The 17363-nt window shown below is 35.2% G+C and overlaps 2 protein-coding genes across 10 annotated transcripts in view; one reads left to right on the forward strand and one right to left on the reverse strand.

Moving 5' to 3' along the window:
• Nucleotides 1-1315: 1315 nt before the first annotated feature.
• LOC113503380 (protein groucho-like) lies at nucleotides 1316-13931 on the reverse strand. 8 transcript variants are annotated; one of them, XM_026885301.1, is made up of 18 exons: nucleotides 13514-13931; nucleotides 13271-13368; nucleotides 13085-13148; nucleotides 11997-12041; nucleotides 11767-11904; nucleotides 11063-11095; nucleotides 8270-8404; nucleotides 7702-7830; nucleotides 7013-7141; nucleotides 6183-6236; nucleotides 5593-5712; nucleotides 5059-5261; nucleotides 4417-4678; nucleotides 4007-4186; nucleotides 3578-3656; nucleotides 3188-3352; nucleotides 2426-2625; nucleotides 1316-2190 (listed from the first exon to the last, which is right to left on the reverse strand). In XM_026885301.1, the coding sequence occupies exons 1-18, from the start codon at nucleotides 13547-13549 to the stop codon at nucleotides 2083-2085; spliced, it is 2178 nt and encodes a 725-aa protein (XP_026741102.1). In that variant the 5' UTR covers nucleotides 13550-13931; the 3' UTR covers nucleotides 1316-2082. The 8 variants fall into 8 exon arrangements, with proteins under 8 accessions (XP_026741102.1, XP_026741101.1, XP_026741105.1 ...); XM_026885300.1 differs by having other exon boundaries at nucleotides 8270-8401; nucleotides 13508-13931; XM_026885304.1 differs by having other exon boundaries at nucleotides 7040-7141; nucleotides 13508-13931.
• A 622-nt stretch (nucleotides 13932-14553) lies between these two features.
• Nucleotides 14554-17363, forward strand: part of LOC113503381 (protein fem-1 homolog CG6966) — a 64622-nt gene continuing 61812 nt past the window's right edge. For both annotated transcript variants that reach the window (XM_026885310.1, XM_026885311.1), the window contains exon 1: nucleotides 14554-14852. In XM_026885310.1, the coding sequence (XP_026741111.1) occupies nucleotides 14793-14852 (60 nt within the window). In that variant the 5' untranslated portion in view covers nucleotides 14554-14792. The remainder of the gene's footprint in view (nucleotides 14853-17363) is intronic.

Raw genomic sequence — 17363 nt, forward strand, 5'->3', positions numbered from 1 at the left:
TTTTTTCTACCAAAAAAAGGCCCTTGCGTTTAGGATTTTATCTTTTTGTCGCAAAGCACAAGTCACCCAGACTCAGGACAACCAATCGTGGATTACACAAATGTTTACCGAGGATCGAACCCGCGATACGTCGCGCTCAGTGATGACATTGACGTATACTCGGCTATGCACTGCTGGCGTGCAACCTTCCGGATCACGCGAAGCGAAGATGATTCCCGTCGGTTTACCACGACTTGACTCTCAATTTAAAGGACTGTTACTTACCTTTGTTAGAGGAAAATGGAAAGAAGGCCATAAATCACACACAAAATACATAATGCCCCAAGGACAAGGTTTTAGTTCGAGAACGACTATAATTACTCAAAGAAATACCACTTATCGAAATAATAAATATAATCAAAGTACATAATACAATTTCAATTTTGCAGTAAAATAACAATAAGTTGTTTACAGTCAAATTCGGAGTCGCATACTCGGTACACTTACATCGTATGACATTGAAAGAAATAATATCACAATTTGCAGATCATTATATTAATGAAATTCATTTTAAAAGATTTTATTTTGTATAAACTTTTAAGTACAATAAAATATACTTTGATATAAAAATTTCAGTCAGATTAAAAAAACAAATATTTTATACATTATTGCAAGAAAAATGGAAATTAAATTTTGTAAATTTTTCCTATAAAAAGAGTTTGAACTCAACATTTAACGTACATTCACCAATTTCCCATCCTGTATTTACACGAAACTACATTAAAGGAATTATCCTTGTATTCGTTTAGCTTTATGAGACACATTTGAAATACCTCCGAATACCGCACATATTTATTCCCGCCACTCCTTAAAATTGTCAACAATTTTATTAAAGAAACTTTATTTTTGTTTGATAATTAAAATCTTGTTCACCTAATAGTTTAAAGCACAATTTCCTACGCAATATGAAATGTTAGAACAGGCACTATTTTTTAAGTATAGACACCCTATTATCGAGCCAATGTCAGGGGCATGTATTTGTACATTGTTCGTACTTAAAACGAGTTATTGCCCTTAATTAATATTACTTTAGGAACATGATTGGGGTCGTCGTTGACCCCTCATATAGAAAAAATGCAAAGCCGAAGTGTGCGCGTTTTAACGCATTTTGTTTAACGAAAGATAAGTTTGACAATATGCTACGCATTGCGACTTATCGCAAAATTACTCAGTACATCAGTCTGGAAACTTATAATCAGAATATAAAATAAATACTCGTATTAAATGGACCGTTCACAAAACAAGATTCAACTTGAAATTAATAAAAATGATTTTCTTTTTCATTATAAAAATATATAATAACACTAAAAATATCCATGTTTAACGGTGCAACATTGATCTATTTGTTACATTAAAATTACACTTAATTCAACTTTTTTAGTTGGCTGTAGAAAATGATATCTGAAACATAAAATGCCTGGAATTGTTGTTATTGCAGTATTTTAATACTATATTATCATTGCAACTTGCAATCCTAAAATAATACGTGAAATTTTGAGATCATAACGGCAGTGTCGAGCCAATTTAGAAATAATAATTTTATTACGAAAGTTTAGTCTTATCGAGATTTAAAATTACATGCTTAGCATATTTTTTTTACAAAACATTTACTAAGGGTTAACATGGGGGTTATATTATAGCCTTTTACTTAATAAAGGAACTCACAAACCACGTCTTGATTAGTGGTATCACCGTTACTATACGACAAGATAATTGTCTTCTTTGATCGAAGGTACTTCCGAGCACAATGTCACCGAATATGTTATATAATTATATTAAAATTACGAAGATGTTGCTATTCTGTTGAAAATCTTACTTATACTTATGTTTACAATATTTTTCGATTGCTTGCATGTTTGACGTGCCGTCACTAAATTACATTAACGGCTATCCCCTGAATAAGGCATTTTAAAACGCTGAGTCACGTCATGTTAATCTTATAGTAAAGCAACATTATCTACAGCCAACGAAACTGATATAAAACCGCTCTCACTACACTGGACCTCAACAACGTTATTATTGCGCTTGAGATTACACTTCACTTCAGTACATCACTTCGTAGACAGTCGCCTTCTTGTCACCAGACCCTGTCACTATAAACTTATCGTCCGCTGATATATCACAACTGAGCACCGATGATGACTCTTTCGACTGGAAATAAAACAATTTATGTTAATGATTTATGTTCTAATTAAGAGCCTCGTCATTTTATTCTCGTGGGAAAAAAAATAATGAACAAAAATAAGTTTTAAAGCATTTACAACAGGGGTTTTTTCCCGTTTAAAAAGATTTTTCAATAGCATTTAATCAGAATATAAGTTTGTGCTTAATAATACCTGTTTCTTACGTTTATAATGTAGTTCATATATATAGCTGTTAAGTCTACCTGGAATATGCTAGCGCCATATGGCGTCCGCCAGGCGTTGAGCAGGTTGTCCTTGCCTGTGGACACGAACCACTTCCCGCAGGCCGCGAACTTGAGCGACAACACGCACGACTCGTGCAGCAACAGCTGGTAGCGGTCCGGCTTGCCCGCGTGCAGGACCTCCACGTGGGAGTTCTCCATGCCCACCGCCAGCCACGAACCTACACGAATTAGGTTTATTGTTAGAAAATGTGTTTGTAAGGGCCACCTTCTTTCTGACTTCACCTTCAGATAAATTTACAATGGATTATTCAAATAATTTTTATGCTATTATGTGAATTAGGCATAATAAAGTGGTCATCATCCGCCTAGCCTTTTCCCAACAATGTTGGGGTCAGCTTGCAGTCTAACCAGATTCAGCTAAGTAGCAGTGTTTTACAAGGAGCGACTGCCTATTTGACCTGCTCAACCCTGTTACCTGGGCAACACGATGCCCCTTGGTTAGACTGGTTGTCAGACTTTCAAGCTTCTGAATACTTAACGTTATTACCGTCAGATGTAGGAATATGATCCGGGCCAACCCACAATTTAACGTGCCTTCCGAAACACGGAGGAACTAGTTATGACAAATATGGACATGGACCCATCTACGGACCAACCGCGTCAAGCGTAGCTTAACCTGTGATCGAGTCACTCATGCAGTTACAGCTTAGCCACGAACGATTAGGTCACTAAGATATAATAAAGTTCCTTATTTAGACTGTTAGTGTTGAGGTATGTTACCGGTGGGGCAGTATCCGAGCGAGAAGATCTGGCTGGAGAAGTCGTGTTGGTGCAGCTGGCGGCCCTCGCGCAGGTCCCAGGAGCGCACGGTGTTGTCGAGGCCGCCCGTCCACAGCCGCGTGCCGTCGCCGCTGATGTCGATGCACGACGCGCCGTCCGTGTGGCCTAAGGAAACATAACAAAAGTTAACCTCTAAATAACTAACCGAAAATGCGTTCCGCAACAAGATTTGCTGGGCTTATGTTATGTTCAAGGCAACAAAAAAGTCACAAAACAAAACTTAGGCTTTTAAACTAGAATCATACTTTTGAAAGGTCCACAATGAACTGAAATGTTTCTACCATAAACTTAAGCTAAACATACACGTTTGAAATGGTAAAAACATCTTACCTTGGAATTGTCTAACTAATGTTTGGTTCTGGAGATCCCATACTGCTATGTTGCCATCTGAACAGCAACTGAAGCAAACCTATAGAAAACAAAAAAAATGCTCAATTAATAACTTAATACAGATTGTATGGATAGCCGAGTGTTGAAGGTCTCGCAACGCAAAACTCATCAAATACCCGCATCGTGACGCGATTTTGATACCCACATAGGACAAGCATTTGTCTGATCTATGAACGCTGCTATGTTCTAAGTCTGGATGTCATTGTGCATGTGGCCTTATTTGTACAAATATATATATATTTATTTGTTCAAATAAGGCTATATATATATATATTATTTTTTTTGAAGTTTGGCAACCAAGCCGTGACTAGTATCACGAAAGTCGTTATTAAGTCACTATGTTTGTATTCTCTGTCACAGTCTGGTTACCTTGGAGTCGGGGCTGATGGCGAGCGCGTAGCAGGCGGGCGCGGAGGAGGTGAGTTCAGCTCGCATGCGCGGCGTGGGCGAGGCCAGGTCCCAGATGGACAGGTTGGACGCCTCGCCGCCTACGATCAGCGTGCGACCGTCCGGCAGCAGCTTCACCGAGCGGATGTAGTTGTCGCGTTGCTGTAATTCATTATTATTTATGTCAATATAGTTGTTTTATTTTTCTATATTGAAACTGGAGGTGATCTTGAAGTTTTTTATCATTTTGCAGAACCTTTTAGATAAGTAAAGCAAATACATTTTGTTGTCAGATGAATGGCTTAGCTGTACAATTGAGCGGCAACCATATAGCAGCCTATATCAGTATTGTAAAAGCGCAAGTACTGTGAAGATACGTAAGTAATACGTACGAGACAGTCAAGTTGCGAGAGCGGTTCCAGAGCATTAGGCGAGGAGGGGTTGGAGATGTCCCAGAGCTTGACGCAGCCCTTGCCGCCGGTGTAGGCGTGGCGCGCGCCCGGCGTGGCGGCCAGCGCCACGGCGCACACCACCTCGCCGTGCGGCAGCGCCAGCACCGCGCGCGCGCCCCGCGCCACGCCCGCGCCGCCCAGCGCGTCCGCCGGGAAGCCCACCGGCTGCAGCGGCCCGCCGCACGAGTGGTACGAGTACGCGCTGCAACACAACCAGCCCACGTGTGCCAATACTGCCAATAGTGCTGATGGTCGTCACTAGCTATTGAGACGCAACGATTTCTTTTGTGACATGGAAGGAATTGAAATCGTCGGTAACAGGATTAATAGTGAGCGTTTAAATTAATAATTCGTCAGTAAAAATGTACACGTATGCCTTTTAGGCAATAAGCCGCTACAAATCATCGTTTAGTACGTAAAATCGGAACATGGCTATCTAACGGCTGTGTCTAGTTCAATTGCCCATTACACTACACCCAACGATATTACATTTACACAATTTTCTACTAAAAAATGTCATGAAACAAAAAGTAAATACATATAAAAATTGTCGACATAATAAAAAGTAAATATGATACTAACGGCTTGGCGGGCGCGATGCCGTTGGTTCGGTGATGGTTGTCATAGTGCAGCGGCAGCGCGGGCGCGGGCGCGGCGCCGCGGTAGGCCGCGTACGCGCCGAACGGGTACGCGCCGCGCCCAGACGTGGGCGTGGGCGCGCGGCCCAGCTTGCCCGCGCCGCCCGCGCCCGCCGGGCCCCCGCCGCCTGGGGTGCCGGGCTTCTCCTGGACAACGGAGGAATATCACATTTGATTAAACATTGATCATGAGGAAGTATAGTCCAGTACATCATTACATAAATTACATATGTTTCTTGCATCACACAAAAACTTTAAAACACAAAACGCTCTTTAGTGTGCTTCCCCCAAGCTATCATGTTCCTTTATTATTTAAATTGTTTCTAAATTATCAATGGGTAGAATGTATGATAAAACGCATATTCAAATACATGCCTAATACCTCATTAGTGAAATTATAATGACAATTAAAAGCTATATTTATGCTACAAAACTTTAAATAAACATATAAGAAGATATACGAAGGCAACCAACTCACGTCTTTGGAACTCTTGGGTGTTGACCGGCTGGACGAGGAGCCGGATCTCGAAGGAGGTCGCGGACCGTTCTCTGTTCTCTCGCCGCCTTCCGTACGAACACTAGGGGAACCTCTTTCTTCCTGCAACGACATGATAAAAACAAAAATATAAGTACAAGAAAAAAATAAGTCTTTTTTGTTAATTTAGTTATTAAAAGACTCTTTTATCCTATAAAAACTAGCATACTGCTCTTCAATCCTGCTTGATGGACAAGGGTTTCGATGTACATTTTTGATAAGGAGAATAATTGAGTCAAAAATTCATGGACACGCCTGCTAATTACCGTAAACATTTTTAATACAGTTTACCTTCTAAGTACTTTATTTACTATCAACACTGAAAGCAAATATTCCTCATTGATACAGCTTATGATTACATAAATATTTTAGTCATTAAAATAAATATAAGTAGCTGCATACACTATCATCTTGGTATTTCCATAGGGTCTAATCAGTTAGACCGAAATAAACTCAATTGAAATCAGAACAGGATAAATCCTGTCACAGCCTTGAAGTTCTGCGTAGTAACAGAGCACAGAATCTCATCTTACCTCATTCGCAACATCAACAACAAGATCTTGATCACTCTTTTCAGCATCGCTGTCCTAGAAATGTATATGATCATTAATACAACATAAAACAATAGTTATAGTAAAGAATACAGCAATAAAGTTATGAAAAGTATATAGCAATAATTATCAGCAATGTATGATACAAAGCATCTGAACAAACAAGCGTTGGAACGGACGGCTATTGCTGAATCATATACACATTAAATTCTTTTTAATGTTATTTTATGCAAATATCATTGTCATAAGGTAAAATATTTGTAAATATTATTTTGTAGCTAAAGTAGTAACAGATTTGAGAGGATTCGCATGCACGGGAGTAGGAGAATGTTATCCTTATTTTAATTTATCTGTCTATAATTGTCTGTCCAAAAAACGATAACGTAAATATCGAAACTTGAATATCAAATACTGGGGGTTTGGAATTGCCAAACCAAAGCGAGCTCGCATGGAAATCAATAGTTCATACATAGGTATTTGTATACATCGGGAAAAAAGCCTTTTCCTAGCAGAAATGGAAGTTTTTTTTATATTGCCTTGTTTGGATCCCACTACTGGTCAAAGACCAAATTATAAATAGACTGAGATTATCATTGCGCCACTTGGCTCATAAGTGATACGTGACTTAAAGAGACGTCATCATTATCATTATATTCACAATAGTAACTCTCTGCAAAATTTAAATAGAGCTTAAAAAAAATGTGTTTTAGTTTTAAAGCTTCACTAAGGAGTTCAGCAAAAACCGTCCAAATCAAACAAAAGGAGAGTGTAAAACAAAAAGCAACGTATTTATAATAGAAGCCGACACATACACTACATAGACTCACATGTCCGAGTACCTTCTCCTCCTTTCTGCGCTTCACGTCGAGAGCTTCCGGCTCCACCGGCGACCGCGGCCGGTACTTCTGCTCTCTCTCATGAGGAGATACTGATCTCCTTTGCTGTATGAATAAGGACTTGTCAGTAAAACGTGAAAATACTTACAAAAACCTATTTGAATTTAAATTAATGCCGGATATCGCAAACAAGGCAGGAGACGGTGGCAGGGTGATATCGATATATAATTTTCTTAAGGGATGACGAGGTGTCTTGTGACCGATTCGTCTAGCGTCAAATGGGCTTTCTAACCACATGCGTGCGATTAGACTCGTTTGATTGTTTGAACGACGATTATGATTTTATTAACTGGACTAAGTTGAAAATGTTGATTTGTGAGTATAATAATGAATATACTTACAAATCCTAAAAATACTTAAATTCAAGTTCATTCTGAAAATCGCAAACAAAGCAGGCCGAAGAGACGGTAGCTGGATGATAGTTTTTTTTTTAAGGTTTGTCAATTACCTTGGGACAGAGCAGTTTAGAAATAAATGGATAATGGACTTTTTAAACCAGCTGTGTATCGATCAGACGTTTTGCATTGTCTAAGAGGCCCTTTACGATTGTGGGAATATGACTAGACTAGGATGAGGGTGTGAGTATAGGTAAGAGAACAAGTTACCTGTTGTAAGACCCTGGCGTTGTGTCGGTCGTCGTCGCGGGGCGGCGGCTGTCCCGGCAGCAGCGGCGCGGGCGCCGGCCCGCCCGCCAGCACCGCCGGCTTTATGTCCGCCGGCGGGGGAAGCTCCACCTGTACACAGGGAATCATTCTTATTAAGCCTTTTAACGCCTGGCGGTAGCATGATGGCAATCGGTTATTATTTACTGATCGGCATTCAAAAAGTTACACAAGAAAAACAACAAGTTCTAAGGTAGGTAATACTTTCCCATTGGCTGAGTAATACAGGCAAAGGGACCAATTAGGATAGTAGAATATTAAACTACTTCACGTATTTTTTTTTCTTCAGCCTTTACTGACCCGTTGCAGGGCAAAGGTCTCCCTTAGATTTTACTTTAAGTAATTACTAGCTAAAAATTATATTAAAAGCAAACACTGACACATAATAAATTGTGTAGTTTTCCGTATTTCCTTCTAATTTATTTTTCAAGTTATCGGCATCCCTTTGGATCTGTAATTATTTACAGTCACAAAAAAAAACAACTAACTATAAAAATCAAAGCTACATTACCTTATGTGCAGGTGGAGGTAAGTGCGGCGGCGGCGGCGGCCCCCCTCCGGGCGCGAACAGCAGCCCGCCCGCGCCGAGCAGCCCACCCGCACCGGCCACGCCGTGCGACAGCCCTGCACTCGCGTGGATTTGCTGCTATACGACAATATTTATGGCATTATCGCATGAATTTTACTCTATACAACTCATATTTGTGCGCGGTCATGTGTTGATATCCCTTGTATACACAGAGACGTTGTGTACTAACACAGCTTTGAATTGTGTCACTGTCACACAAGTCAAAGCTTCCATAATAAACAGTCGCTGTCAATATAGCGCCGCGCACACAAACGAGTTGAACTATCAGCACTAATACGAATACAGGGACTATTTAAAAGTATTTTTGAATACTTGAGGAGATTTCTAGTAGATTTATTTTTGGGGTTCTGGTTTAAGATTAGAAAATAAACTTTGGATAATGATAGCCGTATTCTTGTGGCTGTCAGATCAATGATCACACATAATAGCAATTTACAGTCATAATTTGATTATAAAAAAATTCGCTCTGCGTTTCGCTTTATATGGTATAAATGATTATTTCTGGCATTTGTGTCTTAAGTATTACATTCATGAATTATTAATTAATGTCCCTTTGAAACTACATGCAGATGTATTTATGATAATCCATATGAATTTTGCAAGTCATCATTACTATACCATTGTATATTTAAAACGTGTCTTAAATAAAAAAAATATTGCACATCCCTTCCTATATATTTTACCATTGTTAAATTAATTATCGTTTTGATCTTGATATTGTCAACGAAATTGAAAAAACAACTACAATGTAAGTATCTAAAACTATAAAACCGAATAGTGATCACCATAGAAAATGAAAACCTGCACATATATGAAGCAAAAGTTTTAAAACATCAAATTTTTACCGGAAAATATTTTCAATTAATTAAAAACATAAGCGTGCAAATGAGTTGAATTCAAAACTAACTAATAAAAATGAGCATCAGCTAATTGATAAATGTATGACGTCGTAATTACGAATACGCTAATACAAATTACAAACAATTTCTAGGCAAGCGCAATCCTAATTTAGATTATATTTTCTACATAGTGGTAAACAAAACGCAGCTGTTGGACTTCTAATATTACTTTAAGCTATAGCAAGAGTATTGTGGAAGCGAGATGGAACTACACGCAGTCGATTGATCGCACGTGCTGTCTCGTTTCCACAATCATAATTTTCTACAGCTTACTGATAGCTGAATAGAAGAGCGTCACAACATATACCGATAATCATACAAAAATGGATAATCATTGCACTCTCCTGAAATTCTTACTACTCATCTACCAATTTGACCTAGACTTTCATAACATATTCATTTTCTAAAACATCGAGATGATTTAAAGTGATAAAATAAATGTATAATTTGTTGCTGACACACCAAAAAGCACTAATTACTTCAAGTTAGATGCAACAGCTACACGCAATATGTGCTTGCATACAATGAAAACGTGAAGTTAAAGATGTGATTACTAAACATTAAAGTCCAATTAGTTTTTTCCAATTACTGTGACATAACTTATGTTAATCGTTCGACTGTGTGTTAGATTGTGCATTCTCTTGATTGGTATCGTTTTATTGCGATTCATTTTTACGTTAAATGGCATTACAGCAATCGCTGTACAACTACCAGAGATGATTAAAACAATATAACAGAGTTACCTGTAGATTTCTTTTCTCTAAATTTTATAGAGATTTTTTTCGTGTGTGACGAGAGCAGAACATGTCACTTAGCCATTAGATCCATTTAAACATGACATTATCAATGTTCTCTAATATTCTTGAACATTAACTCGGATATATAGTCATAGGAACATTACACCTATTTATACTACTGACATATAACTACTCGATGAAAACAAAGTGGATCAAAATGGCGAGACTATAAAATTTTAAAATATACCGCTATAAAATCCGTTCAAAAGTTTATGTATATGTCAAGGTTCCTGTTAGATCTCTCTTATAATAAACAACTTAAAAATACTAACATGAAAACATGCACTATAAGGCACAATATTAGCGACAGACTATTACTACAGAATTCTAATTAAGATCATAAATACTAATAACGTGTCATCATCGAATCAGCAAGCGCGCACAGAATATTAATCACCCAAAACATTGCAATGAATGTTTAAAGGCACAGTACTAACTTTGCACCTAGATTCATAATGGAATGTGATAAAAACTCTATAGCACATAAAATAAGGTTCATTTTAAAGTTATGTGTCAAGTGAACCACTTGTTGCCCCTGGTCGTTAGCAACTCGAAAATTGAACTTTAAATTACATGATGTAGGGCGCACATTTATTATAGATCTATTAAGTGGTGTGGTTGATGTTGTATGCCACTGGCGAAATACTTAATGGGATTTTTCAATAATTATTTCCTCTGAATAATGTTACATCCTGTTTTGGTATCCCACCGCCTTTTTCATGAAGCTATCAAAATATAAAAGTGGTGTGGTGAAATAGCCTGTTTTAGTAGTTGTAGCTGTTTTTGTAGATTCTGAATATACATAAAATAACCCAAAATCCTGACCTGATGACCTTTTTTCCATTAGAATTCCGGGTGAATACAGACCAAATGAACAATGTGATATGATGAGATGAGAATGCAAAAGCTAACGTGAAAAATTCAGGTGTAATTTGAAAAAGAAAATATGGCAACATAAAATAATGCGAAATGTTAATCACAACATATAATCAATGTACCAAGCACAGTATTTGACTTACAAGCAGTTGCTGGAGACCCTGCTGTTGTTGTTGCTGCGGACAACATTAACAATATATATGCTGTACATTAAGTCTCCACTCAAACCTGGACCCAACTGCTTTAGTAATATGGACTAATATTAAACTTATTGCAGTTGTGTGAGTATACTTTGTTGTTATAAACCCTGCACAGTTTGGTTACAATTTTAAGGTCTAATTTTGTTAAAAAAATTGAGAGCCTATTTTTCCTGTAAATTATTACTATTTTTGGACACTCATTTGCACAGTGGTTTTTGTCCACGAGGGTGAAATATATTATTGCTCAGGCTCTGTTATATATAAAAGACTTCTCAACCCTTTACTGTAAGGTCTAAGCAGCTGACATATTATTATTTCTGCGAGTGATACTGGCATCAAAATAAAACTATGGAAAATAGTTTACAATATGAGAATGTGTGTAAAGATAAACCTAATTCAATTAACATAGAACCAAAAACATGTTATAGAACCAACTAATTATACTTCATTTGTGGATAATTTTATCCAAACTGGATGACTTACAAGGCCATCCAGTTCTGAACTGAAATAAAATAAATAAGCAAAACAATTAATGGTCTAAGTTAATGATTATTCATAACACTATGTAAGCTTTTGATTGTGATATTTTTTCTTCTTTAGGGCATGAGTTACAGCGGTTACTACGGAAGCTGTTTAAGGTATCTTACCCCAATGATGGCATTTAGTTCCGACATAGTGACTTGTTTGGCTCTTTCTACTGCGGATGCAACCTGTTGTTGGTGTTCTTGGGCTAAGAACGGGAGAACTTGCCCTATTATACCGCTTAATCTCTTCGCTATTTCTGTCTGTAAACATTAAAATTGTTTTATTAAGTGCAAATATAAAAATTGAAGAAGTAAAAATATATTTTGATAGTTTAGATATTTATTCATCTTACCTGTTTATGCATCTCTACATTGAGACCATACGACATTTCATAATACTGCAAAAAAAAAATAGTATGTAGTTAATACACATTCAATAATAAATAGAAATTTAAATACATATTTATCAGACTTTCAATAAAAATTCAAAGGTAAATTTCATGCCAAATTTCTGAAGATTTAATTTATAAACATAATCTTTTTTTTACATGACTGAGAGTATACTGAACTAAGTCAGCATATTACTATAAAAACTTCATATGCATACACTTCCATAATTGTGTCATGTATTTATACACTCGTAAGTAAAACTTCTTGCAAGGTAGTAGATGATAATTCAATTATGAATAAGACAATGGTGTTTTCATAACTTCTGTATCTCTGTGAGATGGAACCGAGCTATAATTTGCTACATTTTAATAACAAGTACACTTTGTCTATGACTCTCAGACTGGAGTATTAATTATATGTTTATTTATTTAGCCTTTCTTTCATCCTTAGTAACTTATTTTGTACATGAAAAGAGGTGTAAGCATAGCAGTGATAGTTTATTGATATGTATCTATACAAGTAATATTGTATTATTGTTATTTACAATCCAGCCGAATTACAGTTGTTACAGAACTCTTGCATCATTGCAAGATACATTTTTGCTTATCAATTAGTAAATTAAGGAAGAAATTTTAGAAACTTATACATAACAGTTATATTGCAATAGACCTGTCTAAGGTATAAGATTGCAACAGGACTATATTGCATTATCATTATCCTATGTCTATATATATACCTTCTTTCTAAATTATTGACATACTTAAATATCATGGGAATCACTTTCAATAAAAACTCACTTTCAAAAAGATTACAAGAAAGACCTTGTTTCAATGTGTAATGTACACATTTATCTTAGTTAGTCTTAAAACAAATTTCAACATTATTTTAAACTTTGTCCACATTACTATCTATACTAATTAAACAATATAAATAATGAATCTTCACCTGTCATAACTTCTCTCAAATATATCACTAACAATTTATGTACAAATCATATTTATGATCCAAAAACAAACTTTCTTTATCTTTAGTGCCATAAAAGTTTAATTACCATAACATAATGCCTCTGCATTTCCGTCTTCTCACTGGCCAGTTTCTCACATTCCAATTTCAATCTGTAAACAATGAATTATAACTTAAACATAAGATAAGATAACTGATTAAGGATAAATACAGATCATAATGCCACAGATTACACTGAGATAACTGTGTCAATAAGAATGGAACATGTACTCACGTGTGATATTGGGCCTGTAGAAAGTTGAATTCTTCCTTAATGCGCTCTAGTGTATCAGCTATTGTAAACTTAATCGGCCCTGCAGGCGGCTGAGGTCCCTGCACAACAAGGCACAAAAACAATAATAGGGTCTTAATAGAATCTACTTCAAAACAGCAACTTTCAAAGATTACTATTTCCAGTTTGAAAAAAAAACTACGTGTATAAGCTTGTAAAAGATAGAAAAACAACACAAACCCTTACCGCGGCCGCCGGGTGCCGCGTAGCTGTTGGATACATTTTAACAAAAAGCTACTGTAATATCTCCAGTATGCACAATCAAATATAGTTCTCTTTTGATCCGTTTGCTAATATCATCGGCACCATCTCCTATAACACCGTCCACCACTGCTATAACACTTCGAACACCGGAGAGCCCGACTTACGCGCTAACGACAATGATATGCACAAACTTTGCCTCGAAACTTTTGAATTATCGGTCATTATATTAACATCAATTTCTTTAAAAGAACAATTATCAATCACCATACAAATAACGCGGCAAATTGTAATTTTACATGTATTTCGAGAAACAGTCAACAGATTTTCGCAAATTTTTTAACCATAAATCCACGCCGTAATTTTTGTTCGGCTGTCATGTCATCCATCATCATTCATCACAGAATGGCATTCTCGAAATAGTTATACATCGTCATTTTTGTTTCCTATACATTGCTTGCTATTCAGCTATTTTAGTTTTAGTGATAAGTATGAACAGTTAGAGTATAAGTAATTATGTTTTCAGGACGAAATAAAATAAATCTTCGGAAATCACCTTCCAAAAATTTAAATATACATTTTACAAATAAAATTATCGTATTATTCGATATATTTTGAGCATGAAGGGGGCATATAGTATTTCAGTATATATAGCGCTGAAAAAAGTAACGATGGGAACTACATTACGCGAACATAATATTTTATTAATAACTATTCCAGGTTTTAATCCAACTGAATTAGATAATAATTCTGTCTCTCAAAACTCAGTGCTAAATTCACACTACGCAATGTATTTCTTTTTTTATTTTAATTTTCATTGCTATGGATTATTAATCAAAAAAGACACTGTGTATATTTACAATAATTCAATTAAATTATTATTTTTTAAATTCATTGGAGGAAATGACAATGAATTTTGAATTGACAGTTTTAAAAGACTTTTATTCCAATTCGGTGCGGCCATATTAGAAAATAAAGCATTGTTATAATCTTGTCTGTGGTTATTTTTATATGGCAGAATCGGTCAAAATTGTTTCTAATTTTATTACTGTACTCTGTGCAGAATTGGCAGATCGTCGTCGGGCTGCAGCTGTTTGCTGAGCGACTTGGTTTGCAGTGTCGAAGTGTTTTGAAATAAACTGACTGGTTGCTTTGTTAAAACGTGATACAGTGTATTTTCAATGATTATATTCAGAAGAAAGTGCTGTTCCTGAAGTGATATTCTGTTTTTTGTGGATTATTATACGTAACGAAGAGAACCATCATGGATTTCAAAACAGTCGTTTTCAATGCTGCACGAGATGGAAATCTTACGAGACTGAAAGTAAGTATTTTATAAATATACTTTAGTGATTATTTGCAAAATAAAAAAGGGAATCTTTGTAATATACTCAGCACGATATTCGCTTTTGTTCTTTCTATAACTGTAGAAATTACAGTTAGTGTGTAAGTTCCACGTTTATAATTGCCAATTTGTTACGGCGTGATCATAGATGGACTAACAGGAAAGGCAGAACATTCATGATTATTTTCGATTTATTCATATTTATCATAATCCTTGTGGTTGTTAAGAAATCTAAGCTTAACATTAGAAATTAGACAGAAAAGATTTCACCTACTTTCAACGTGTTGTCGTAATGAACTACCCTTTTAAATCTTTATGTGTAAGTTATTATTAAGATTTTGCTGTCCGAACTGATATTCTAATTCTTAAAGGAAGTGGTAACGACTCATTTTTTTATCCTATAGAAGGTACCTCATGGTGATTAGTAATATTGTGTTAATCTCATGGTTAAAAACTTGTTTACACTAAAGTATTTATGACTTTATTTATTTGAATCAAGAACACGTTTTTTATTTTTAATAGTCTATGAGAATAATCCTAGTCCTAGTGTCTGTTCCAAAGTATCTCATTTTTTTTCATCAGACCACAATTATTACTTATATTAGACTAAAATTTTGCGACTTCCAGAAACATACACATAAATAGATACATTAAATATACCTTGTATCTTGTAATGAAACAAAATATTGTGTCAAAAAACAATTATTAACAAATTTATTTAAAATTTATTGTTTACTATTCATATTCATTAATCTTAGATATCCTTTAAATATGTTTAACAATAACAACATGATATTTAACTTGAAGCATTAGTCTCTTTGCAGATAATTACCAGTAATATGCTTAATACACAAGTACCTACTGGCAATTTGCCACTGTTTAGAAACTCCTAACAAATTTGCTTAAGTAGAAAGCATTTGATTTACACATAATTTATTTACCTTATGATATGTAACATGATGATCAGCATTTTTTTTGATAACAAAGAAGGCTTAATTATTTATTCTGTGTTTTGTAAATATAGAGCTAAAACTGAATTGACTCATTTAAAATTATTCCATTAAACTAATCTGTAAACAGGAAATATCATCAACATTCTTGCCATAAATCAAGAAATGAAAAAAAGTAGCCCACACAATTTTTCTATCATAATTTTGCATTGATAATACTCAAGACACCTTATACAATATTCAAACAAGTATCTGCAACTTATCCTCAGTTAAAGAGAGAATTGATTAACCACTCAATGATGTGTATTTATTTTATCCTGCATTTGCAAATTGAACAGAGAAAACCAGCTTAGTTAATACTGAATATTACATGTGCTTTCACTGCTTTGCCATTCTTAATTAGCATTTGAAATTCTGTAACCACAAGAAATGCATTTTATAGGTTGTTTAATTTGTTTACATTTAATGTTAATAACATCGGTTTTATCTTATCTGATAACTAGCTCTCTTAGATACATATTAATTATACCTGTGGTATGTAGTCAGTAGTCATTTCTGGGAGTTTCCATTCTATTGTAAACAATACCATTGGTATGTATTTAAGAAATAGATAATTTTTACTAAGCAGGAAGTAAGTATTTTTTTGATATATCTCCAAATCTACTAGTTAACTGATCAACACATTATATCTGGAGTCTTGTTACTGTCTTTGTACCATTTAAAACTACACAGTAAAAAAATCATACAATACAATCTCAAAACATTTTGCATGTACTACATACAAGAAGTGTTACTGTGTCATTGTCGATTTTGTGTTTCTTGCGTAAATAAAAAATATGCTATTATTAATATGACAAATACCTATAATCATTTTGTCATAATATACATAATCTTATTCCTTAACTACAAGGTAATGTTATCTATTGTCTTTATTTTATCTCGCAATGTCATCCTGTTGAACTTATAAGAGAAGATATTGATAAATTAAAAATATATAATTATTCAAAATATTGCGTTTAAAAGCCTTGACTTTTAGAAATGCTGAAACCACTTAAAATTTTACCTTAAGATTTTGACATATGATGTGCTGTGAATTCAAATTGAAGATGATTTTAATGTTGGTGTTTTTAGCCCCGCTAAACATTCCTTTTGATTGGAGGAACCCTGTTCATAAATAGCGCATTTTTTAAAATCTGTATTTAGTAACTAGTTATTTGTATATTATATCCTTACTTATATATATGTGATCATTTGCTATTTACAGCACAGTAGCTTAAAAGTCATAATTGATTGATACTGCATGTTTCTAGATTGTGCAGTAGCAACTAACGTCACTAATCCATCATAGACTTGCACAATAATTTGGAAGACTAATTGGTCCATTCCTCATTTCATTTTCAGTCTTATGTGATGTCAAAAAGGTTCATTGTTTGATAAAAGCATCTGTGTGGTGAACTACAACTACATTAAACTTTTCTCAATTATAAATCTGTCAAGTCATTTAATTAGCACTCAGTGATATCCTGCACAGCCCTTCTAT

The sequence above is a fragment of the Trichoplusia ni genome, chromosome 19 (assembly GCF_003590095.1).
Source record: "Trichoplusia ni isolate ovarian cell line Hi5 chromosome 19, tn1, whole genome shotgun sequence".
Classification (NCBI taxonomy): Eukaryota; Metazoa; Arthropoda; class Insecta; order Lepidoptera; family Noctuidae; genus Trichoplusia; species Trichoplusia ni.